Here is a 24,648-nt window from a genome sequence, read left to right as displayed (position 1 = left end):
GTGCGTACTATTTACAGACATGTCAGCTTTGTTTACATGTGTGCTTGGTATCTGAGCATTAACAGAAAACTCATCAAAACCCCATCCCAAACCCAACAGCGCAACAGCAAGAGCGACGGCAACTTAACAAAGCTAAACTTTTAACGATGCGTTTAACAGGAATGCTGGCGTCGCAGCCGGCAGAAGCAGTGACTGAGGCTAACGCTTAGGTTTAGGCAGCGAGAGCAGGTGAAGTGCCAGCACAGACGCCGATGCCTAAGCTGTTGTCGCTGTCGCTATTACTGTCGGCGTCGTCAATCCAAGTTCTTTAGCCACAGATAGAGGAAAATAAAGTACTAAAATTCAAAACTCCCAAAAATACTATAAAAACCAAAATTGAATCAAGTGCAATCAGCATTGACAACCACAGCGGTTGCATACAAAATAGAAAGATAGCGAAGCAAATGAAAAAAAAATGTATAGATAAAAATAACATAGCACAAGCTGTAACAAGTAAGAAGGCTCCAGTCGAGACTGCTCGACTAGGAGATACCCTGAACCCTCCAAGCTGATATTCTAATCAGTCTGGACTTCTTTTATGCACACATACATACACATGCACTTATAAGCACGTGCTCTGCTGACTGCGCAGTTAGCAGCGACTGCGCTTGGGCTGCGCTGCAATGTGGGCAATAATATGAGAATTTATTTGTTGAATAATTTCTTTTGTAGACATACGATCTTAATGAAACTTTCAGAGCGTAATCATATGGTTAAAATATGTGTACATTCCAAAGCACAAGTCTCTAGTACTTGAAAAGTACTAGTACTAGTACTTTTACAAATTGGGGGAGAAGGGGGCGTGGTATCCAAAATCTGCAAATTACAAAATCTTTGTATCTTTATATACAACCCAAATATGAAGTCTCCAGGTCTAAAAGTGTTAAAATTATGCTGAAAAAACCAAGTCGATTTTTCGATTATTCTCGATAAAAAAGTTATCGGACGAGTTATCGAAAAAATAAAGCAAACTTGTACTGCCTATGGTATACACGAGTATGCATGCCAAATTTCAGCTCTCTAGCTCTTATATCTTCTGAGATTCTTTTGCTCATACGGACGGACGGACGGACGGACGGACGGACGGACGGACGGACGGACGGACGGACAGACGGACAGGGCTATATCGACTCAGCTCGTCGTGCTGATCAAGAATATATATACTTTATGGGGTCTGCGATGATTCCTTCTGCCTGTTACATACTTTTCACAAAACCATTATACCCTGATTTCCCATTTTCAATGGGTTCAGGGTATAAAAAGAAGGCAGCGCAAGTGCATATGTAATGTGATTGCATGTGTATGAGTGTGAGTGTGTGAAAAAGCCTCACGCTCAACGCTTTTTATTAATTCTGTTAAATATGCACACATAAAAAGTATTAAAAAAAGAAACAAGAATTTCAAACAAACATCAAACGCGGGCTTAGGGGGGTCACAACACAGCAACAGCAACGACGCTGCCTACGTGCAGTCCACTTCCCATTTCGTTTCCCCTTGCAGCAGCATAAAACGGCACTTGGATTGTTTGCCTGCGCCTCTGCTACCTGAAACTGAAATTTTCCCGCATTAGAATGCTCGCGTTCCAACTTCTTGTTGTTGCTGTTGTTGGTTCGTTATGTTGCACGCGGTCAACGTCGACTGACAACCAGCGGGACAAGCGAATACACAGAGAGAAGTAAAGAAACAACAAAAACACGCTGGCAAAAGGGCATGGAATGGGAATTGAATTTATTTTTCTTCCTTTTCGGCTGCTGCTTCTTGCGCTATACGCTGTCTGTGCCTGCCTTTGCCTCTGCTTCTGCCTCTGTGTATGTGTGCGTGTGGTATTATATTTTTTGTTTACCTTATGCTTTCGTTTATCGACCCGTTTTTGGTTTTGTGTGTTTTTGTGTGCTACATATGCGTTTCTTTCGCTCTTTCGGTCTTTTATTCGTTCGTTTGTTCGCTCGTTCGTTCGTTAACTCGCGTGCGCTGTTCTCATCAGCTGAAGCAGAGGCGGAAAGAAGGCAGCAGCAGCAACATAATCGCAGCATGCATGCCTGTGTATCTTATCTCTCTCTCTTTCGCCTCTCGCTGGCTGTCGTTTCTTAAAAAATGATCTAACGTTAAAAGGCACACAGAGGACTTTTGTTAGATTCTTTATGAATAATAACATATATATAAATGCTTAGTTAATGTATAAGAGTTCTGTTAATATATATAGGATCCGTGTTAACATTTCGTTTAAATTCCGCATTTCGAATGTAAGCGCCATAAGCTGACCATCAGGCCGTAGCAATCAGCTTTTGCTAGCTCACTCTGCCTGTCATTTTCGATTGTTTGGGAAATTACACAGCTGATGCGTTTGTTATTGTGAACGAGCGTAACAGCGTGCTAGTGATGCGCGCAATGTAAGCTAACAGCCAATGATAATAATAAAAAAAAAGCTGCATGGAAAAAACACTCAAGCGAATTGTTATTGTGCTTATTATGTTTGTGCTGGTGAAGAAAAATGCAGCTAAGATGAATTAAAGTACTCACGAAATGCGTTCCACGTAAAACTCACTTGCTGCACCTGTGGGGCAGCAGCAGCAAACGCGCGTCTCGCTGCTGCAAAGGTGTGGCTGAAATTAACTTAACATTAATTTTGCATTATTGTGTTTGCCTTTTTTAACTGTTATCCGATGCAATCGCATTGCATATGCATTTGGCTCTGCTTCTGCTTTTGCTTCTCTTTTTCATTGCAGCGGCGTTGCCACCTCCCTCAGCGCCGACTCCAGCACAGGATCCAGTGAGGATGCATCCGAGCCTGGCTCCCCGTACAGTGCGCACTCGCTACTGAGCGACGAGCAGCAGCTACACAAAATGCCGCCACAAATACTCAGCGCTGCGCCCAGCAGCAACAGCAGCAGCAACAGCAACTCCAGCAGCAACAGCAACTCCAGCAGCAGCCCTGCACCAACAGCCGCTGCAGCAGCAACAATCACAGCGAATGCAACCAGAAGCAACAGCAACACTGCCAAAATCACAACAGCGACAAGTGCGACTCCAACTGCAACTGCAACAGCAATCACCCAACGCAACGGCAACACGACGCTGCCCACGCTGCAATGGCCTTGGAACACGAGCCTCGGCAGCACTTCCACGGCGGTTCCGGCTGCGGCAGCCTCCAAGAAGCGCGCCGCGGTCAGCAGCAACAGCCACAACAGCAGCAGCAACGAGGCCACTGGCTTGAAGAAGTCACGCGTAGATCCTCAGGGCAACAGCAGCAGCAGCAGCGAGAAAAGACTGAAGGCAGCTGCCTTGGAGGAGTCGCAGACGAAGATCACGGGCTTCTTCAAGTCACAGATGAAGGCGACGTCGGGCAAGTTGTCAGCGACGCCCTCGCCGCCCCCAGCAACGGCGGCAACAACAGCAGCAGCTGCCACACCCAATACGCTGACAATGAGCACGCCAGCAACAACAGCCTCGCTCAACAAATACTTTAACATACTCTCGCAGCTGAATGAGCAGAAGCAGCAGCAGCAGCAGCAGCAGCAGCAGCAACAGCAGCAGCAACAGCAACAGCAGCAGCAGCAACAGCAGCAGCAACAGCAGCAGCAACAGCAACAGCAGCCACAACAGCAGCCGCAGCAACAGCTGCAGCCCAAGCTAACGACAACAGTTGCTGCTGCTGTGGGCACTGCTGCCGTGTTGCCGGTGCCGGCGCTCAAGAAGATCGAGCGCAGCAGCAAGCAGCCCGCCAAGATTGCTCAGGTGGCGCCCAATCTGCGCAAGACGCCGAGCAGCAACAGCCACGCGCACAGCCACAGCCACGCCCACAACGCACACGCCGGAAATGCCCACGCGGTCACCGGCAAATCGCCCGCCAAGAAGCACGTGGCCATAGCGCCGCGCACGCCGGAGATGAAGCAGCAGCAACAGTTGCAGTCGCAGACGTCAAAGACATTGGTCCCAGCAGCAGGATACCGCGCACCCCACAGCAACAATAGCAGCAGCAACGGCAGCACCAACAACCCATCAGCAACAGTTGCTGCCAAGCCCTGCCAGAAGCTGCAACTGGCTGCTGCTGCAGCTGCCACGCCCACTCCTAACCCGACGCTCTACCAGCTGCCGGTGCAGCTGCCGAACCTGGTGCATCTGCCGCCGCAGCTGGCGGCCGCCGCCAACATCATGCAGCTGAACAACGTGGCCAAGGCAGCAGTTGCCGCCGCCGCCAGCAACAATGCAGCAGCAGCAGCCGCCTCGGCGCAGGCGGCGCAGGCAGCGCAGTATTTCCTCAACGGGACCGTCTTCAAGCTGCAGCAGGTGACGACGGCGACGACGACGACGGCGACAACGGCGACGGCAGCAGCAGCCAGCGCGAATCCCTTCGGGCTGAACGAGCTGCAGGAGCTATTGCTGAAGCAGCAGCAGCAGCAACAGCAACAGTTGCAGCTGCAGCAGGCGGCGGCTGTCAAGGCGGCTGCTGCAGCGGTGGCTGCCACGCCCACAGCTGCCAATGGGGCTGCCAATTTGCAGGAGCTGTTCCAGCAGCAGATTGCAGCAGCAATCGCCGCACAGCAGCAGCAGCAGCAACAACAACAGCAGCAGCAACACCATCAACAACAGCAGCAGCAACACTTTCAGCGCCTGGGAGCCGCAGCAGCAGCGCAGCCCGTTTTCATGGCGACGCCAGCGGGTCTCCTGCTGAATGCTGCCACGCTGCCTGCAATGCTGGCCCAGGCTGCAGCCGCAATTGCAGCCAACAACCAGCAGCAACAACAGCAGCAGCAGAAAGTAGCTGCTGCAGTCGCACTGCAACAACAGCAGCAACAACCGCAGCAACACCCTCATCATGCGCTGCCTGCGCTGCAGCCCATTCCCGCCCTGAGTTCCATATTTGAGCCAGCCAGCGAGCAGCAGCAGCAGTTGCAGCTGCAGCAACAGCAGCAGCAGCTGGCCCAGCTGTTGCTCTCTCATCAGCAGCAACAGCAGCAGCAGCAGCAGCATCAACAACAGCAGCAACAGCAACAACTAATCACTGCCACACAGCCGCCTCCATTGACTGCTGCCAACAGCAGCAGCAGCAGCAGCAACAGCACCAGCAGCAACAGTAACACTGCCAGCAGCAATGCCTCGAATACTGTAAGCAACACTGCCCAGCAACCACAGCAACAGCAACAGCAGCAACAACGTGCCATCAGCAAGGGTCCGCCTCCTTTGGTGACCATCTCGAACGCCTCCCCCGCCAAGTCGCGCTCCCTGCCCGCGGCCCTGGCGAAGCCCTATCAGAAGCGCGCACAGCAGCAACAGTTGCCGCTCCAGCAACAGCAGCAGCAGCAACAGCTGCCACTTAGCAAAGCCAAGTACACAGCCATTGCCACGCCCACCACGCCACCGCCTCTAGTGCCAACCAGCGCTGGCGCTGTTGCTGCTGCTGCCGCCAAGGAGCTGCAGCAATTGCGCAAATGTGCCACGCCCACAACTACGCCCACGCCGCCACTGGTGAGCATTGCGCCCGCCAAGCTGACGCCGACGCTCAGCATAGCCAAGCAACAGCCGCAGCAGCAACAACAGCAGCAACAGCAACAGTTGCCGCCAGCAACAGCGACAATTGCCAAGATCTCGAGCAGTGCTGATCTCTTTGACCTGGTCAAGAACTCCAATGGCGCCATTAGCATTGTGGGCAAGAGTGCCACGCCCACACCTGCCCCCAGCACACTAACGCCGCTGCCCTTCAGTTCGCCCAGCAGCAACAGCAACAGCAACAACAGCAACTCGCAGCAATCGGCACGCGCCTCGCCTGCCCTCTCCGCCCACTCGTCGAGCACTCTGTCGGCCTTCGGCAAGTCGCTGGTGTCCATCAAGGCGGAGCCCATGGAGGAGTCGGCCACGCCCCCGCTGTCGAGCACGCCCAAGCCGCAGAGCTTCGCCGGGCAGCTGCAGCTGGCGAGCGGGCGGCGCGCTGAGCCCTCGAAGCACGAGCTGCTGGCCGCCGAGTGCAACTCGAACTGCAGCAGCAGCTACACCGGCAGCAACTCGGTGAGCAGCGCGGCGGATCTCTCGCTGGAGGCCTCCACGCCGGCGTCGCTCAGCTCGGCGCCCTCGCCGGCCGCCAGCAACAGCAGCAGCAGCAGCAGCAGCCAGACGCAGCAGATGTGCTCGCCCGAGGGCAACGCCAGCCAGCAGGACATGCTGAGCGAGCTGGTCACCTCCTCCTGCAACTCCAGTGGCACGGAGGACTGCTCGCAGGCCGCGACGCCAGCAATGGCTGCGACAACAGCAGCTGCAGCTGCAGCTGCAGCAGCAGCAGCAGGAGTCACTGCTGTCAGCAGCAGCAGCAGCAGCAACTACGACGAGGAGGACGACAAGTCGGTGGCCTCCTCGGAGACGGCCACGCACAAGCGGCTCACGCCCGAGTCCGGAATAGGCGGCAGCCTCAGCAACAGCGAAAGCAGCAACTCCATTGCGGATGCCATGTAAGCGATCTACATTCACTCTGTCTCTTGCTCTCACTCACTCACTCCCTCACTCCCTGCAGCTCTTCAAAGTCCGTCTGTCCGCCGACGTCGGCCAGCAGCAACAGCTGCAACGCCTCCGACAGCAACTCGCTGGCCAGCAATGCGCCGTCCCCCGCCTCGCCCGGCAGCAACAGCAACAGCATCGACGACTGCTCCACGGCCTCGCCCATGGTGGATACCACGCTGGCGGAGAACGCCAGCAAAGTGTTGCCCAAGTGCGCCATATCGCCGATTCTGTCGCAGCCCAAGACGATCCGCTTTCCGGCCGGCGCAGGAGCAGGCGGCAAGGGGGCGAAGCGGCATGACGGCGTCTGCTATTGGGACAAGTGCAACAAGAAGCACGAGAGCAACTCGAAGCTCCTGGACCACATGCAGACGCATCATGTCAACACGCAGACGGGTCCCTTCGCCTGCCTCTGGGTGGGCTGCAAGGTGTACAACAAAGAGTCCTGCTCCCGCCGCTGGCTGGAGCGCCACGTGCTCTCGCACGGCGGCTCAAAGCAATTCAAGTGCATCGTCGAGGGCTGCGGCCTGCGCTTTGGCTCACAGGTAAGTGACGACCCAAACTGAAACAGAGGAGCGCCCGAGAGCATGCGATTGCTAACTTGTGTCTCCTTTCGCCCCCAGCTCGCCCTGCAGAAGCACGTGAACAACCACTTCAACGCCTCGGACAACGCCAAGGAGAGCGCCAGCAAGCGCACCTCCGACCCGCCCGTGCCCAAGCAGCTGCGCAAGAACGGCAAGAAGCTGCGATACCGCCGACAGCCCTTCTCAGGTAAGGCAGAGAACCGAGGAGGCATTGAATTAAGTCTCTATATATCGGGGAGTCTGTTAGGCTATAATGGACCCTTTGGGGTCCGTTATGCATATGAGCTGAGTCGGCTTAGCACTGCCCATCTGTCCATGCGTCCAAAAGCCTTTAAGAGCTAGACAATCGATAACTATCCGCTGTTCAAATGTTATCGAGAGAGGTACAGTTTCCAATACAATCGAATATGTAGATTACGTGCTGAGCATCTCATTAAACTCAATTTGGTAAAAGACAAGGTACTATTAATCAAAACCTTGTGATGCCCAGCTGCTACTTCAGTCTCGAATTGGCTGGTGAGCCTTCAAGCACCCACGAGTGACGGCTTTGGTAGGAAAGGGAAGATGTGGTAGGAATGAAAGAGGAAGCAGATGACGTCGTTTGATTGCTATTCTTTGACTGCTACATTATTAGTAGAGTTATGAAGTGACGGTGTCAGCCGAGCTGATCCCTTTTGGGGAATACATATGTAGTTGTTGGTTCGAGCTCGAGTTAGAGTGGCGGTGTTGGTACCATCGGAAAATCAACACAGAGCTCGAATGCAGACGGCGTCGGCCTTTTATCTTTTAGTTTACTGTGACAAATGTGAAGAGACGGTCTCAGTAGAGTCAGAGTGCATTGTTGTTGGTTCAACTTATTTATTCTTGTATGGGCTTAAGCTAGGTTAAAGCTATGGAGTTCGTTTAACGCAAATCGAGGGCGGTCCAGGCATCTCCTAGTCGGGCACCCCCACTAGAGCTGTGAACTTGTTTGACTTATAAGATGTGTAATGTTTGCACTCTCTATCTCATCGTACAGCTCGCATGTTTGACTTCTTCGACACGGGCATCATGGAGGGACTGCAGCATCGCCTGCGCCAGATCAGCACGCTGACGAATGGAACCCAGGCCATCACGTTCCAGGGCCAGTGCCTGATGAGGCGTCGGAATCGGCAAGGCTTCAGCGAGTGCTTCGTGCGCTGGTCCCCACGCGAAATGTAAGTGAAACAGAATCAGATAAAAGTGGGAATACTAATCGAATCATATGCATATTGGTGCAGCATCTCGGATGAGTGGATGCCCGAATGCCCGAACGGAACGCGGCAGCACTCGAAGGTGCTGCAGATTAAGCACATGCGCCCGGCGGAGAAGACGCGCATCGACAGCCTGCTGAGCACCGCCTACAGACTGCGCTACGACGCGCAGCTCTTTGCCGATGATTACAGCATGAGCGAGGTGCGGCAGCAGCAGCAGCGGATGGAGGAGGAGCAGCAGGAGGAAGCAAGCGGCAGCGACTGTGCGGACAGCGAGGAGGACGATGGCGACGGAGAGGACGCAGAAGATGACGAGGACGATGAGGATGAGGATGAGGAAGATGAAGACGACGACGACGAGGACGACGGTGTCTCGGCCACAATCAGCTCCAGCAGCGGCACCGTCTCCAGCTACCAGCACGTGCTCAGCATAGCCAAGCTGCAATTGCAGCAGCGCAGCAAGCATCCGCGCAAGCCGCCCAAGGCAGCGCCGAAAATAGTGCCGACAGATGCGCTGGTGCCCATCTAGAGAGTATTCTCTAAGTAATTAAGCCACGCTCCCCCTTCACAACGACAACAACAACAACAACAGCAAATATGCCCCCAAAGGACAAACGAGTAAACAGTGACAAGTAGATTTTAGTTCCATTCTTATCTAAGGCCACCCACACAGCAACAAAGCCCAAAACCTTCATACACACACACACATGCATACTATAGATAAGTCTTGTAACATACATACATACATATAGTTATATACGAAAGAAAGAGAGAGAGAGAGCAGATCTCGCTTTCAGTTCTAAGATAGTGCAGATCCACATCAAATGTATATAAAAATCGCTTCAATATCATAAAAATACTAAAGAAAAAAACAAAAAAAAAAAAACGCGTGAACAAATTATATATATTCTTTTTATTATTTTATTTTTATTTTGCTAAAGACAGGCATATATATAATTATATATTAGGTGTAAACTTAAATAGTGTTTAATTTTTAATTTGTAACTACTTTATGTAAATCGTGAACTGCCTGAACGAAGGAGCAAAGTGGAAGAAGAAGAGTTTAACACCGCCGCAGACAAGACTTGTTTCTCCCAATATCATCTTCATTATAATTTTATGTATTCTAAGTGTAGACGTGTTTAGATTTCGTTTCGTTCTATTTTGTATTCGTTAATTTGATCGTTTCGTAGTATTCGAAAGTACTTCCAAAACAAAAGAGGATACGCACAAACAACAAACAAGAATAAGACTTGAAGCATTTATCGCTAGAAAAACAAAACAAAAATTATTCTAAAACTAAGTAATTAATTAATTACAAATTACTCAATTCGAACAGCAATGCAAAAGCAGATTTTAGGTTTTTTTTTAGCAAACAGCCAGAGTAAAGAAGAAAAGCAAACAACAAAAATATCTTAAACAAATTAATGTAGTAAAAATTTTTGATTAGGAAACTCGTATGTAAATATTTAAAAAAAATAATTAATTACACTTAAACAAACTTAATTTAGAAAAGAAAAGAAAAAACAACAAACAATAAAAACATTTATTGTGTTCACTTTTTTGTTTGATTTGCAATTTTTATTTATTTGTTTATTTATTTTTATCATTTATCCAATTTATCTACAGTCACATGTCTAGGGTCAAGGTCAAAGGTCAGAGGTCAGGTTCGAGCAGAGTTCGCCTTAACAATAAATCACTTAAAATATGTAAGGTTAAGACGAGGAATACCCTATAAAGTACTCAACACTGCCAAAGCGAAATGAATACAACAACAACAACAACAAAAGAACAGTTTAAGATCGACTGATAAATCTATATATCCATTAAAAGTAAATTTATAGATCATTTATATAAATATACCGAGAGGATTTTCGATAATGATTTCGCACAAAGCTTTTTCGTATGTTGCAATAACAATAATAAAGCATAAACTCCCAATAAAGTATATTTAATATATATATATAAGTATATGAACAATATATCGGTGTGCGTACTGTAGCCTATACTCAAGACTTAGTAATGCTTGGTTAGCTAGAATCCCTGCCCCTAAATAGAGTACTTAAGCCTACGAATTAAGAATTGTATACAAGAACTATAAGAAAACACACATACACATAGATATGTACTATATCGTATATACAATATATATATCTATCGATATAGATATATCGTGTAGTTAACGCATTACACCTATGGCATTAGAATACTTTCTAATCTCTAGCTGTTTTTTATCAGTTTTAAATGAGAATGAGGCAAGAGTTGCATTTTGTAAATGATATAGGCCATATAACTATGTATATATATTTCTATATATATATATGTGGATTTATATACAATTGAAAGCAATAACTTTTAACAATCGCCTATGTAGGTTCGGAGTTCAAACAGATATTTTTGGGATTGCCTAACATAAGATTCTTCGATATTTTGTACCGCAACAACAAAGAAATAACAAAAACAAAACAAATATGAGAGAAAATTCAAAATGAAAAGAGCATATATAGGTATATATATATATGTATAGAATCAGATATATATATAAAACTACCTCAGATTTTTGCAAAAAAGAAAAAAGAAAAAATACAAAGTAAATAGGAATTTTTCGAGACAAGTTTTCTAAAGAACCTTAATGATAGACACTATACTTAATATATAGTTAGCTGTCGTCGAATTCAGCCGAACAAGGGAAAGTATACAAAGCAACAACAAACAACACAAAACAGAAAAACATAAACAAAGAAAAGAACGTTTAAACAAATAAATGAGAGTAAACTTAAATATCTAGGTTAAAGAATGGAATATTTTGCTAATATTACGTAAGCGCCATTGCTTAGCATATCTAAGCTGCCCTTCTACAATTCCCTCGATTTCCTCAACTATTTCTCGACTGCCCATGTATCGTTTCTTCGGAACTGCGGTTCCAGATCTTCCAGAATCTGTCAAAATCCAAATAGCCTTCGCCTTCTTAACGCCAATTCGTTTTGTACATAGTTTACGAAAATATACAAGGAATACAACTATATTAAATATTGAATTACAATTAATGCAAACCGCTTTAATAAATTTAAAATCAAGCATTACTTAAACTCAATACGAATCCATTAAGAATTAGCAAAGCAATTGGAAAATTTCTGCATCGTATTTTCCGAACTTATGAATAATTTTAGAGCTCGCCAAGCAGATAAAAAGAAAAATAAAAACAGAGAAACACGTATTTTGGTTCCACATTCGGTTCCATTTAATGTAATCAAAAGAACATTTTATACATCAAGATTATATAGACATATACATTAAAAAAAAAATATATATATATATATATATCCTATATATATTGTATTAACTCTACATATACACGAAACTTAGTTTGTACAATTGGAACCGACAGTAAACAGTAAAGAGAAACCATGTAAACGCTGAGAAAGAACAGAAAAAATATATATGTATAAAGGCAAGAAAATAATGAAAAACGAAAACCAAATCCAGTCTTTTTATTTAACAGTATAAGTATTTCATTTGTGAAGGTAAGTTTCAAATCTGGGCCATATAAAATGAATCAATTTTAATTCCCTATTGATCGAGGTTCAGACTTCGACTCTTTTTCTATCATAACATATGTTTTTATGATATGCACTACAATTTCCAAGGGTATGAAAAAGGGATAATGTAAGGCAAAACAAGTATGTTATTTTCTAGCTCTAAAACTGTATGAAATACAATCCGATTTCCCACGCGCTGAACATTACAGATTTATAATATTCAGATCCAATATCAGATCAGATCATCAGATCAGTTGATGGACAACAAGGCGGGTATTGGAATATTTTAATAGAAATGCAATCTTAAAAGGCATTTTTTAAAACTTTTTCTGCCAAGTCAGATTAAACAGTTATATTAGTTTTCCCAATATGAACACATCAGCCTCTGGGGTCTGGCCAGAGTAACAGTGCTAGAAACAAGCTAGTGAATCTTTTAAATTTTTTAGAGTCAAATACTAAGTTCTATAGCTCAGCTGCAGCAATAGTATGCCCAATATGGATAGTGAATAACGAATTGTTAATATAGATTGAATTATATATATATATATATATATATATATATATATATATATATATATATATATATATATATAAAAAGGAGCACCAGCAAAGGTGCCCTTACGGGTCTAAAGAAAGTGATTGAGCCACCTTTAAAATTTTGGGTAGAAGTTAACAAAGCAGGCAGATTCTAAATACTTACTTATTAATACATTTATACAGTTAATCACATTAAGGGCTGTAAAAACAATATCACGTAGCCCCTATTATAGACAAGTTTAGTTTCTAAGCATTACTTGCACTTAGCCACACTTCAATCTAGACAACAGTGGTAAAAGCTGCTTCATTTTCATACACAGCTCAACAGATATGTACATGCACGCTTCTATTCCCGATAACGTGACGTCACACTGATAAGTTAACAGACTGCTTTGCATAGCCCACTTAATGGTGCGGATGAACTAGAATGTTATTCTCTCGCTAACTAACAGAATGAACCAACAACTGTTAGGCCACAGTTGTAATTCATGTTAAGCAACGGTGACGCCATTATTTCAGTTAAATTGTCTCGCAATTGAATGGCGAAATAACTAAATCGCGATTAAATCAAGTTATTTAATGCAATATACTGAAGAATATAAAAGTAAATTATATATATATATATATATATATATATATAAAGGGTTTCTCGAATATATAAAAAGCTGTAATTCCCGATATCTACTGTTCTCAAATTTCTTCCGCTATAGTACTTTCAAAAAGCCAGATCTGGCGGAAAAGCCAAAGTTCAGTGTTTTGTTGTTGTTATTCGATTTCGAGGCTCACAGATTGGGGACTTCGTTTGACCCTCAAACCCATTTCTTGCCCATATAAAAAGTAAATGTTTTTTTTTTTGGAAATTAGAAATTACAATTTATTTCATACAATGTCTGTTGTTGTTGATGTTGTTTTTCTCGAATACACAGTTACAATAGTTGCTCTAAAAACCTGACCGACCGTATATGTATATGTATATATGTGTTTGTGTGTGGATGTACAGTTATTGGAGAATGCAAATAGTGATAGCAATGAGTACAAACTGGCGCGCGGCAGCCAGAGCAACTACGCCTCACGCCTCCTTCAGATAGACCACGCCCCCACTCCCTAAAGCGAACACGACACGGGTGCTGCTACTTCAGAGGGACGGAGGCAGCGCTTCCGCAGTGGGCGTGGTGTGCGTTTCGAAGCTTTGCTTGTTTTTTGTTGTTGTCTTTTTGTGCATTTTTTCGCTTGTTGTTGCTCTAGGGCTGTGCGCGAGAGTAAGTGTGGGCAGGTGTGTGGGCGTGGCTGGACGACGCGCGATCTGCACGGGTTGGTCACCTCCGCTTTCTCAGCATCACGAATGCATCGGCGGCCAAGGGGCAGCACGCACCGCAGCCACGCCCACCTGCCCCACTGCTGACGTTGTTGTTGTTAACGATATACAAATTGTTGTTGCTATTTGCTAATATACAAATCGATTTGTTGTTGCTCTAGGTTTTTTAGCATAACTTCTAATTTGTTGGGATTTTACAATTTTTTTGTTGCATTTTTCTTAACGTTGTTGTTGTTAACGTATTTGTTTTTTTTTTCTTGGTTGTTTGTTTATATATAGTTGTTTTGCTTGCACGACTTTTGTTGTTTATAATTTTGCTACATTTTCATGTTAATATTTTATACATAATATATATTTTATATATATATATAATATTTTTCTTTACTATACAATAACAGCGGAAAAATTGTGTGTAGGTGTGTGTAACTCGTTTTTCTTCTTTTCTTTTCTATCATTTACCGTTTTATCATGTTCTTGATAGCTTTTGCTTTTGTTTATAACAACTTTCTCATGTTAATATGTATCATTGTTTATCATTTTCGTTTACATATATATAATGTGTATATATATTATGTATATCAATACCGTAATTGTTGTTTTTGTATTACAATTTTTTATGTATTTTCTTATCACAAAAAAATCATAATTATATATATATATAATTTATTATTATTAATTTTTAATATATTATTCTTAGAATTGAACAATAATTAAAAATAAACATAGGACTTAGTTACATTTGTATGCGTGTGTGTGTGTGTGGTATATATGTGTGTGGTGTGTGTGTGTGTTTATGATTGTATGTAGTTGGTTGTTGTTGTTGCAGTTGTTGAAGTATTGCCAAGTAGTTTTTGTTGTGTCTTTTTCTTATCGCCAACAACAACGTTGTCGCTTGCACAGTTGTCTCGCGAGGTGGCAACGCTGCAAGCATTGTCACCGCTTCTATTCCTTCGCAAGTGTTTTTTCGTCTACTGTTGTTGTTGTTGGTATCGACATGTGATTTGTTTAATTTAACTTTTGTTGTTGTTTGGCCCTTTTCGCTAAATTTGTTTCATTTGTTGTTGCAGCTGTATGCAAATTTACAATTGTTATGGGTTTTCTTTACAGAGTTCGTTAACGAATTTTACATATACACTAAACATTATTTAATAATAATAATGGAAAAAACAAATAACAAAGAGCACACGATTTGTGAAGCGCAAAAAATAATAAAGATAAAGAAAAAGAGTAAGAGACAAATTTGATATTTGATTACAACTTTATGAACTTAACTGCAAAATTGATTTGAACGGAAAAAATAAACTAAACTAAACAGTGGACCAGCAATTGATCAATTAACACATATATACATGCACATATGTATGTGTGTATGCAAAGTAAAAGCGGCAAATAACAGGGAATTATAAATGATGTTGCTGTTGTTGATGTTCTTCTTAATCATCATCATCCTTATGTGACAACAATGGCGGCGCCCAACTGTGCATTTACAGTCGTTTTTTTTAGTTTTTTGTTTTTGTTGCTATATACAAACGGCCACCAGAGTTGCCACCAAGTTTTGTTGACATTTGTTATTGCTGGATGGTGATTTGATTAAATGTGGTGCACGATTTACTTGCAGTTGTTGTTTTAGTTGCTCTTGTTGTTGTTGATTGCTGGGCTGTTTGTCTACTTGTTGTTGGGTGTGTGTTGAATTATTGATTTATTTCGTGTACATGTAAATGGCAACAATCAAGCCGTAGAGACCCAACACTTCAGCGAAAATGAGAATCAGGATCATGCCGACGAACAGACGAGGCTGCTGTGCCGTGCCACGGACACCGGCATCGCCCACAATGCCGATCGCGAAGCCGGCCGCCATGCCCGAGAAGCCGACGGACAGGCCAGCGCCCAGGTGAATGAAGCCCCTATTCAATTGAAAGCGTGAGAGGAATTAGCTTCGCGACTTGTCCACAGATAACATGTAGTCAATACTCACTTGTACAGGCTATAATTCTGGGGAACATCAAGTTGGCCGGCAATCAGGACGGCGACGACCAGACCGTAAATGGCAATGATACCCGCCATGACCACAGGAATGATGGATTTCATGATCAGTTCAGGACGCATCACCGACATGGCAGCAATACCGGTACCAGACTTGGCAGTGCCATAAGCGGCGCCGAGTGCTAGGGAATAAAGAATAAAACAATATTATATTTAGTACAAATACTACAAATACTAAAACCCTGTATTTAATCCATGTCTATTTCCCCTTCAAAAATTGCTTAGGTAAGGTCGTATTGGTAAGCCTTGAATGAGCATTTGACTGATTGGAATATCATAAACGTTATATAATGGTTATGATCAAGCTTTCAAATACATGCATACGCACACATGTAGATCCCACACCGAAAATCATGTTGGCGTTAGCGAATTCTGTAAAACAACGTAACATTTAGCGGTCACATGACCCGCACTTCACGAAAATCGCTTACGTATGTACGCCAATACATATACATACATAACATATAACTGCTCAACAGTCAGAGTCAGAGTTGTCATTTGAGTGACTTTTTCGTTTCGCTTCGCTTCGTTTCTTTTTGTTGTGCTCACGCACACTCTCTTCTCATATTTGGGTTTGAGCCTACTCTCTTTATGATATTTATTTGATAAGGTCGAGCAAATGTGCTAGAGTTGCCAAATAACCGATGATTGTTATATACATACATACATACATGCATGTATACGTATGTATGTATATATTTTAAGTATGTGTGTACGTGTACTGAATATTGAAATATAAAACCAGTTTCATATGACAATGGTCAATGGTATTTGTTGAATACATTTTCAAAGCATTAGCGTCTGTGTGCGTGAAGCGCCAATAAATCGAATTAAAACACACATACAGTTATGTACAATAACTGCTGGTAGGCTAACAAAAAAAAAAAACAACTGCACATCTGTATAAATTATAAGTATATACATAAATAGATTTATATATGTATGCGTGTGTGAGTTTTGTAAGTGTGTGTGTGTGTGTGTGTGTGTGTGTTTCAGAGTTAACGTTAATGCCATTTGTCGGTGCGACAGCTGAGCGAAGAAAGAGATAGAGAGAAGAGTGAGCGACAGAGCTACAGTCACTGCCTGCGTTAATTGGCACTGTCATGTGACTTTCAATGCTAATTAATTTTTTCACTCAAATTGATATTCTATCGGTGCAAATTAAATGAAGGGCTCGCAAAAATACATACTAAACGAATAAAATCGTGTAAGTTTTACAACTGTATGGATATATAAAAAATAATAAAAAACATTCTTCAAGCTGTCGTGTTTCTTATAAATTTTACTAATAAACAAATCGAGCTGACGATTTCTCTATCGTGTCTACGTCATAATAACCGGAATATACTTGTTATTGTTTCCTTCTCTTTTTGCCTAATGCGAAATATACACATATCTATGTATATATTGTAGCTATTCAATACTAAGGAACAGAAGCAGAGGCATAAACAGAAACAGGCACAGAGAACACATTAATCGAAAGAAAATTTAAATTAAAAATTAAAATTGTCGTCTTGGGGATTACCAACCAAGTATATTTAAGTAAATAAAAAAATACATAAACCAAGTTTGTTTTCGTAGTCGGGTCATTTACATGCAATTGAAAATCTTTTGTGATATACCTAATTGGAATTAATGTATTAAATCCATGTATTTATATTTATAATCGCGTAGAGTTTTCGACTTCATTTCTACAATTACAACGTCCCAACGCCCAAAGAACAGCTGATCGATGCCTGGCTCATTGGATTTGGCCACTGACTGTAAGAAACTTAAGGGCTAGCGTACGCACACACGGACACATACATGCACACATGCAAAGCAAAACAGTTATAAGCGCGCGCCATTTAGCTTTTTTCAGCGGTTGCCCTGCATTCAAATTCGCAATTTTACATTAAGTAATAATTAAAAATTTTAATGTGGCATTGACTCGTTCGATTTTTTTTTTATCTACTCTCAATGGTACAGACGCATGGCAGACATTCGCGTGGGCGCCGTTAGTGAACAATACACAAGCCGACAAAGAGGAAAGGAAGAGGAGCGAGCATAAAAACAAAAACAAACAAGCAGCACATTTTAAGATAAATATAATGTGAGGAATATATGAAAGTATCAGGCGAAATGAATAAAGATATACGCATGTGTGTGTGACCAATATGCACACACTTGCATGCTCACATGTATATCGTGTACAGCACAACAGCAACAAATTGAAGCGTCACAGTTGAGTGCGCGACAAAAGAACCATGATAGAACGAGAAGCGGACAAAGAGAGAAGAGAGAGAGAGCGGGAGAGAGAGCAAAAGAACCAGCAGCAGTCGCTTATCAAACTTTGCTCTGAGAGATGAGCGATGTCGACGCAGTGCTGCTGCTCTTGCTGCTGTTGTTCGTGCCGTTTGAGACAAGTGAAAAAGTAAAAGGCATTGGAATGCACAAACTAGAAGGAGAAAAAGTAAAAATTGAAGAAATGAAAAACATCTCATTCTGCATTGCTTCGCGAGTAGCTTAATGGCTGAGACATTGCGTTCTTTTTCTTGTAATCACCCACCTCATTTGTGATTGTGTAAATTTTTTATTACAAATTGAGAAAATGCTTTATGTACGTCATCTCAAATTGATTAGATAATAGTCAGCACAGGACGCGAGCAAATGCAAGTAAATACGTTAATATATACATATATATGTATATGTACTAATCATATTAATTAGGAGTTAATTTATGGTATTATAGAGCAGCATTTATTGTATTATAGTAAGCACATACACGCACACAATCGAACTTTTGAGTTTGCCACGTTTTATACTCTCTGATTCGCTGATAAAACAGGGTCGTTACTGCGCTCAAAACTCAAGCAGCTGCTTCTCCTATGGAAATTTTTTTATTTGTATTTAATTTTTTGCAAGTTTTAAAAGCATTGAAAAGTAAACATAAATCTTGCACGTGACATTGGCATACAAGTTTTTGTATTATTACAACACAAGTAAAACAGATTCTTGCGCACATGTGTATGTACACTTTACTATTATTTTGTATGTAAATTTATCTACTACTATTTTGATACTGAGTTTGCGCAGGCATGTGGATGTGGGTGCAAGTATGCGTGTGCATCTGACTGTGTGTATGTGTGCTTATTGTATTGAGTACATTGTATGCGCGTGAAGCGTGTACTGAAATCGAAATAACGGGCACAACAATAACAGTGTGCACTGATAAAAACTTAAAAAGCAACGCCCATTGTGTGCGATATTATATTGACAGCCAATGAGTCAGAATCCATCACAATTTTTGAGCTGTATCAGTCGACTGACTACAGTGCATCATAAAAGCGAGCTGGCAGCTTGAGTGCTGCTAAAACTCACTCGCTCGCTGTTTTCCTCTCTTCTTGTGATCGTGCCAGCACTTCAATGGCGTTGCCAGACATTGTACATACATATATTCAAGCCGCTTGCAATTCACAGTCTTAGATTTGTTCACTACTTTATTGTATTTAAATCTCAAAAATGAATTATATTGTTGATTTTAATTACATAACCGTTGCGATATCATTGTTGCCATGTCACAAAGACGTCTTAGCGCTATCTAAAAATGTATATACAACGCAACGCTAATCACCAAAGTAAATATTAAAGCAAAGCAAACTCTGAGTTGTTGGTTTTTATTTTCAGGGAGGGGGAAATCACAAGACTGAATTTGATGCATGACATAATAATTATGTCATTGACTTGTGTCTTGTTTATTTATCCAGTTATTTTAAATAGGTTACAAGCTTTATTTCGTATGTACGAAACTATAACTGTAAAACTACCTAAAACATTTAGCATTGAGCCAATCTGTAAAAAGGCGCGTGCTACTCTTTAATTCTATTCTTCTTCGCTTTCGAAAAGAAAACATGGCTCATTTATCTTATCGCCAGTCAAGTTATTGGTAAATAAGCCCGTGCTACTTATCAGCTAAGGTAGGTGGAATATACTTGTATGGTATTCGATGATAAGCCATAGAGAAAAGAAACCTAGGCATGTGATGCCTCCTGGTCATCGAGTCGATTGATCATGCAAGGGCTTATGAGGCAGAAGAAGGAGGTAAGAAGTGGCATGTGATTACGTTTTATTGTGATGATTGCTATTGTGCTTTAAAAACTAACAATGCAGCTCGATTTATCATGTGCTTACGTTGTGAACATCGTGATCAGATATGAGTTGAAAATCATGTTTATTAACCTATTTAATATGTTAATTTTCATGTTCCTCATTCCACGTGATGAAAATATTGCATTTGATATCATATTAGCCTCTATATTCCACTCCCTTAACTATCAACATTTGCCTAACCGCTTATCTCCGGAAGCCCCATGCGTGCAGTTACGCTCTTTTTCTTTTTTACATTCATTTAAAAGACAAAGCAAGAAAAAATACTTCAGTATGGCAACCCCAAAAAGTTGGTCTTGTGACTTTGTGAGAGGTAAGCGCGCAAGCTTCGCGTCACAAACTTCAAATGTAATCTTGCACTCAATCTCACTCACACATAGAATTGAGAGAACAATGGCAATGCTCTACAGAAGAGCGTGCGCAATTCTCTCGCTCTCTGCCATATGCTCTTTGCATTTATACGCCGCTCACTGGCTTTTGCTGTGTGTATGAGTAATGCCGTTTTTAGCATGTTGAAAAAATAAAAGCTGAAAATTTTTTATTTCGATGCTGCCATTTTTGTTTTTGCAACTAAGCAATTAAATGCGCATAACGTCTATACAAAATTTGAATATAATTGAATTTGCTTTTATGTAATGTAATGTGGCTTACTATTCTGTCTAAAATATGGAACTTTTTCCCCTCTTTTTTGCTAGTCACGCGCATTGCGAACGAACTAAAACTCAACACAACACATGTACGACTGCGGTTATACATGTATGCATGTATGTGTCCGACTAAGAGTGTATTGAATTTTTGTACACTTGCCGCCGCCACCGCCACCGCCTGCTGCCATTCGTCAGCAACAAACAAGCCTACGTACGTACATACAGACAGGTACTTTTTTTTTTGCTGACTAGATGTTCTTCTAGCGTTTACGCCATACAATGTTCGATTTTTCTACGCGTGCAGCGCTGTGTATCCCTTTTGTGTACAAGTTCTGCCATTTTGAGGGTATTTTGTAGATGACGAACTGGTTAAAACTTACCTGAGAAGATGATGGCGGATGCAGCGCCCATAACACCGAAGAAGGGGCCATAGATGGGATTGTCGATGCTCGTACTTGAAGACATTTTGCTTTGTTTTTTGTTGTGTGTTTTGGGCTACAAGATGAAAATTTAAATTTATTTTTTTTTATTGATGCTTTTCGTTTGTTTCACTTTGCTCTTTTATTTATCGGCGCGTTTTGCTTTGCAAATTTGAAAAAGTATTTTTATTACATATACAATATATGTATGTACATAAAATATTTTCTTGCGCTACTTTTCGAACCACAATGCTGCTACGACGACGTACGATTTGTGAGTGAGCATGCCGAGAAAGAGGGCAAAAACGCTCGCCGCTTGCTCACAATTATTGAATTTTATCTCGAGACTCAGAGTGCGTCTCTGAGAGCCCTTGTGTTTAGTGTGTCGAAGTCATGTGCATTTGTGTGTGTGTGTTTGAGCGCATGATGAAATGAGCTCAAAAGAGTCCAATTGGCAATGACAAACTTGCTGGAAAATTACACACATGCACACAGTCACATGAGTTATTTCAAACTTAGTTTTCGAACACAATTTACAATATTTGAGAGTTCTTTTCATTTTAAAAGCAAATTCTTTTCGAACTGAGTCAAATTTATAGCTTTCTCTCACCGCGCACACTCTTACAACTACATACATGGACCATTCATTGCCATTGGTGTGTCTGCATGAGTGTGTGTGCGTGTCGTGGCAGAAAATACTATTGTACCAATTTTTAGGACTTTTTTTTTGCAATTTTCTGTATGTAATTTGCTTTTATTTAGTTCGCAAGTTGTCGCGGCAGCATCGTTACTACTTGACATGAATTTTTTCGATAGAGCCTCACATGACTCGATTGTTTCTTTTTTTCACTCACGTGATTAGAAATCTAATTTAAAGCAACTCGCTTCTGTGGCTGGCCTTTCGGGTTTATTGGTGGCTGCTGCTGCTGCTATGCGACTAAAGCACGCTCTGCTTTTGGATACGGCACTGAACTCCTACGGTGCGTTTTCGTTTTCTTTTATAAACTTTAGTCACGGGGGCGGTTTTCAGCGCTGCTGTTTCATGTCTTATCGATGTTATTGTCGACTTTCAGCACTGGATATGTACCACCACGACAGAGCGCGATTTCCGTTGGTATTTTATGAACATACCAAAATTTTGATATTCATTTGGTATTTAGTATATTATTATATTATATTATGAACATACCAAAGTTTTGATATTCATTTGGTATTTAGTATATTTAGTAAAATTGATTAAAAGTAACAGTTTTTATATTTAAAATTTAGTTATTTTTGTGTGGCCTTAGTATTTTTCTAAAGCTTTGGATAACAGCGAGTTCATATTAGTGAGTAACATTCGTGGATCTTCCGCGAGGCCTGCGCCAACCATCGCATTGGCAAACAGTTGCTTGGCGATCAGTTCCGCCAGTTCTGGTTCGCTTGCACGCAAGGAAAACAACTTCTTTATGATGGGATGTCTGTGGGAATATAATCGATAAATCAAAAAAGCTTAGGTATATACATTGGAGACTCACTTGGGATTGATTTCCAGCTCTGGCTGAAGTAAGGCAAAACGATTCTCTTCAGGAAGCTGGTGGCTTTGAGTGCGTATGAAATGTCGTGCAGCGGCCATTTCCTCAACGGTGATGACACAAGGATGTGTGTCCAGGCGCGTAGTAGCCTTTACTTTAGCCACCTGACCCTTGAGCTGGCTCTGCAGCCAGGGCAGTAGGCTGTCCACTTCAGCGCTGCTAAGGCTGCCCTCTCCAAAGTCCTGCAGAGCAGCCGGGTCCTGCGACTGGTTGCGCATCTCTTTCTCAACGGAGACCAGTTTCTTGTTCTTGTACTGTGCCAGCTGCATGAGCACTAGTTCATCGTAGGGCTCATAACAGAAGAGCACGAGCTCGTTTCGCTTCTTGAGGCTTTCGTAGTAGGGCGAGGACTCGGCAAGGATGCGATTAGGGGCCGCCAGGTAGTATATATCCTTCTGGTCGGGACTGACTTCTTTGTAGTAATCGTCCAGAGAGATGCGACCTGTGGGCGATTTGGACGATTCGAAGCGCAACAACTTGGCGATTTCCTCCTTCTCTGAAGTGTCGCTGGACGTAACAATGCCCTCCTTTAGGAACAGTCCATAGTCGCGATAGAACGCCTCATATTCCTCTGGCTGCTTCTTTGCGCGCTCCTGCAGAAAGCGGATGACACGGCTGGAGATAACAGAGGATAGCTTGCGGATCAGACTATTATTCTGTAGCAGTTCACGGCTCAGATTCAGGGGAATGTCCTCAGAGTCGACCACGCCCTTGATAAACCGCAGCCACTTGGGCAGCAAATGCTCCGTCTTGGACTGGATCAGCACCTTGCGCGTGTACAGGGCGACGCCCGTGGCTCCGTCGCGGGACATCTCGAAAAGACCGGGCTTTCCTTCCGGGAAGTAGAGCAGTGCATGGATGCTCAGTGGAACATCGGCGTTGTAATGCAGTGTGAAGCGCGGAGAATCGAAACTGTTGCTTATGAAGCGATAGAAGTCTTGGTGCTGCTCCTTGGAGATGCTCTGCGGGTCCATTAGCCACAGCGGCTTGATCTCATTTGCTTGCTTGCCGTTCAGCAGAATGGGCGAGCCCACAAAGTTGCTGTACTTCTTGATCACGGTGCGGATGCGGTCCTCGTCCGCATACTCGCGGCAGTCGGTCTTCAGGTGGAGAACGATCTTGGTGCCGTGCTCGGCCTCCTCAGCCTCCCTAATGGTATAGGTTCCGCTGCCGTCTGTGGACCAGCACAAGCCAACCGCGTCGGGAGTGGCTGCTCGCGTGTAAACCTCCACGCGCTGGGCAACTATAAAGGCGGAGTAGAATCCCACGCCGAATTGGCCAATTATATTGGAGCTGGCTTGGGCGGGTTGCTGCTGCTGCTTGAGCTCCTCGAGGAACTGCTTGGATCCGCTGCGTGCAATGGTGCCCAAGTTGTTGACAAGTTCCTCACGGGTCATGCCAATGCCCGTGTCCTGGATGATGAGCTGCATCTGCGGCTTGTCTGTGGTGATGCGAATTTCCAGTGGACGATCTCTCGCCGCCAACTGCCCTTCATTTGTTGTGCTTAGGGCTGTGTAGCGGAACTTCTCCAATGCATCGCTTGCGTTCGATATCAGCTCGCGCACAAACACCTCGTGGTCCGAGTACAGGGAGCGAGCGACAATGTCCAGCAATTGTCGTGTCTCTGCCTGGAACTCATGCTTGTCCAATTTCGAAGACTCCTGTGCAGCAGTGGCAAGCCGACGTTGCGGCAAAGCTGCAAGACAATGGCACATAAGTCATGCAGCTCTGCAAACTTAATGTCAAAGCTCTCACCTGTCCTCGGTGATTGCAACTCCTGCAGAGGCAAGCTTAAGGCAAAGGTCGCCGCCCGATGCGCTTGCCGGCATACCTGGGTCATTCGACGTGTCCTTAAGAGGAGACCGTAAGCCCGCAAACTCATTATTAATTGATTTATTCACTGCACTGTCTGATCAAAAACACTGAAAACTTGGTACAATTTGTAATTTGTAATCTGTTAAACAAAGTTGAAATGTAAGTGTTATTTAACTCTCTGAGCGCACATGTGTCTATTCTCGATAGATTGTTATCGATTATTTATATTCCTTGCTTCTACTCCATTAGCTAACACTGGCTTTTAAATGAGT

The 24,648-nt window shown here is 43.3% G+C and overlaps 3 protein-coding genes across 11 annotated transcripts in view; 1 reads left to right on the top strand and 2 right to left on the bottom strand.

Annotated features, from left to right (window-relative positions):
- Positions 1 to 15,256, top strand: part of jing (AE binding protein 2 jing) — a 196,333-nt gene extending 181,077 nt beyond the window's left edge. For 8 of the 9 annotated variants that reach the window (XM_089472175.1, XM_089472172.1, XM_089472176.1 and 5 more), the window contains 5 exons: positions 2,766 to 6,479; positions 6,542 to 7,070; positions 7,149 to 7,296; positions 8,128 to 8,305; positions 8,369 to 15,256. In XM_089472175.1, the coding sequence (XP_089328301.1) occupies positions 2,884 to 6,479; positions 6,542 to 7,070; positions 7,149 to 7,296; positions 8,128 to 8,305; positions 8,369 to 8,870 (4,953 nt within the window). In that variant the 5' untranslated portion in view covers positions 2,766 to 2,883 and the 3' untranslated portion in view covers positions 8,871 to 15,256. Of the gene's footprint in view, positions 1 to 17; positions 2,637 to 2,765; positions 6,480 to 6,541; positions 7,071 to 7,148; positions 7,297 to 8,127; positions 8,306 to 8,368 lie in introns of all 9 variants that reach the window. The other variant, XM_089472170.1, reaches the window with a different exon arrangement.
- Positions 13,262 to 22,005, bottom strand: Vha16-1 (Vacuolar H[+] ATPase 16kD subunit 1). Its single transcript, XM_018010320.2, has 4 exons — positions 21,842 to 22,005; positions 20,949 to 21,063; positions 15,708 to 15,897; positions 13,262 to 15,636 (listed from the first exon to the last, which is right to left on the bottom strand). Exons 2-4 carry the CDS (start codon positions 21,031 to 21,033, stop codon positions 15,432 to 15,434), a joined length of 480 nt encoding a protein of 159 aa, XP_017865809.1. The 5' UTR covers positions 21,034 to 21,063; positions 21,842 to 22,005; the 3' UTR covers positions 13,262 to 15,431.
- Positions 22,006 to 22,181: 176 nt separating this feature from the next.
- Positions 22,182 to 24,607, bottom strand: Trap1 (TNF receptor associated protein 1). Its single transcript, XM_018010313.2, has 3 exons — positions 24,317 to 24,607; positions 22,505 to 24,257; positions 22,182 to 22,447 (listed from the first exon to the last, which is right to left on the bottom strand). Exons 1-3 carry the CDS (start codon positions 24,441 to 24,443, stop codon positions 22,273 to 22,275), a joined length of 2,055 nt encoding a protein of 684 aa, XP_017865802.1. The 5' UTR covers positions 24,444 to 24,607; the 3' UTR covers positions 22,182 to 22,272.
- Between the last annotated feature and the right edge of the window lie 41 nt (positions 24,608 to 24,648).

This window comes from Drosophila arizonae, chromosome 5 (genome assembly GCF_054131065.1).
Source record: "Drosophila arizonae isolate 15081-1271.41 chromosome 5, UAZ_ARI_1.0, whole genome shotgun sequence".
Taxonomy (NCBI): domain Eukaryota; kingdom Metazoa; phylum Arthropoda; class Insecta; order Diptera; family Drosophilidae; genus Drosophila; species Drosophila arizonae.
Note: the sequence above shows the minus strand (reverse complement) of the source record. Positions and strands in the feature narration are given on the sequence as shown.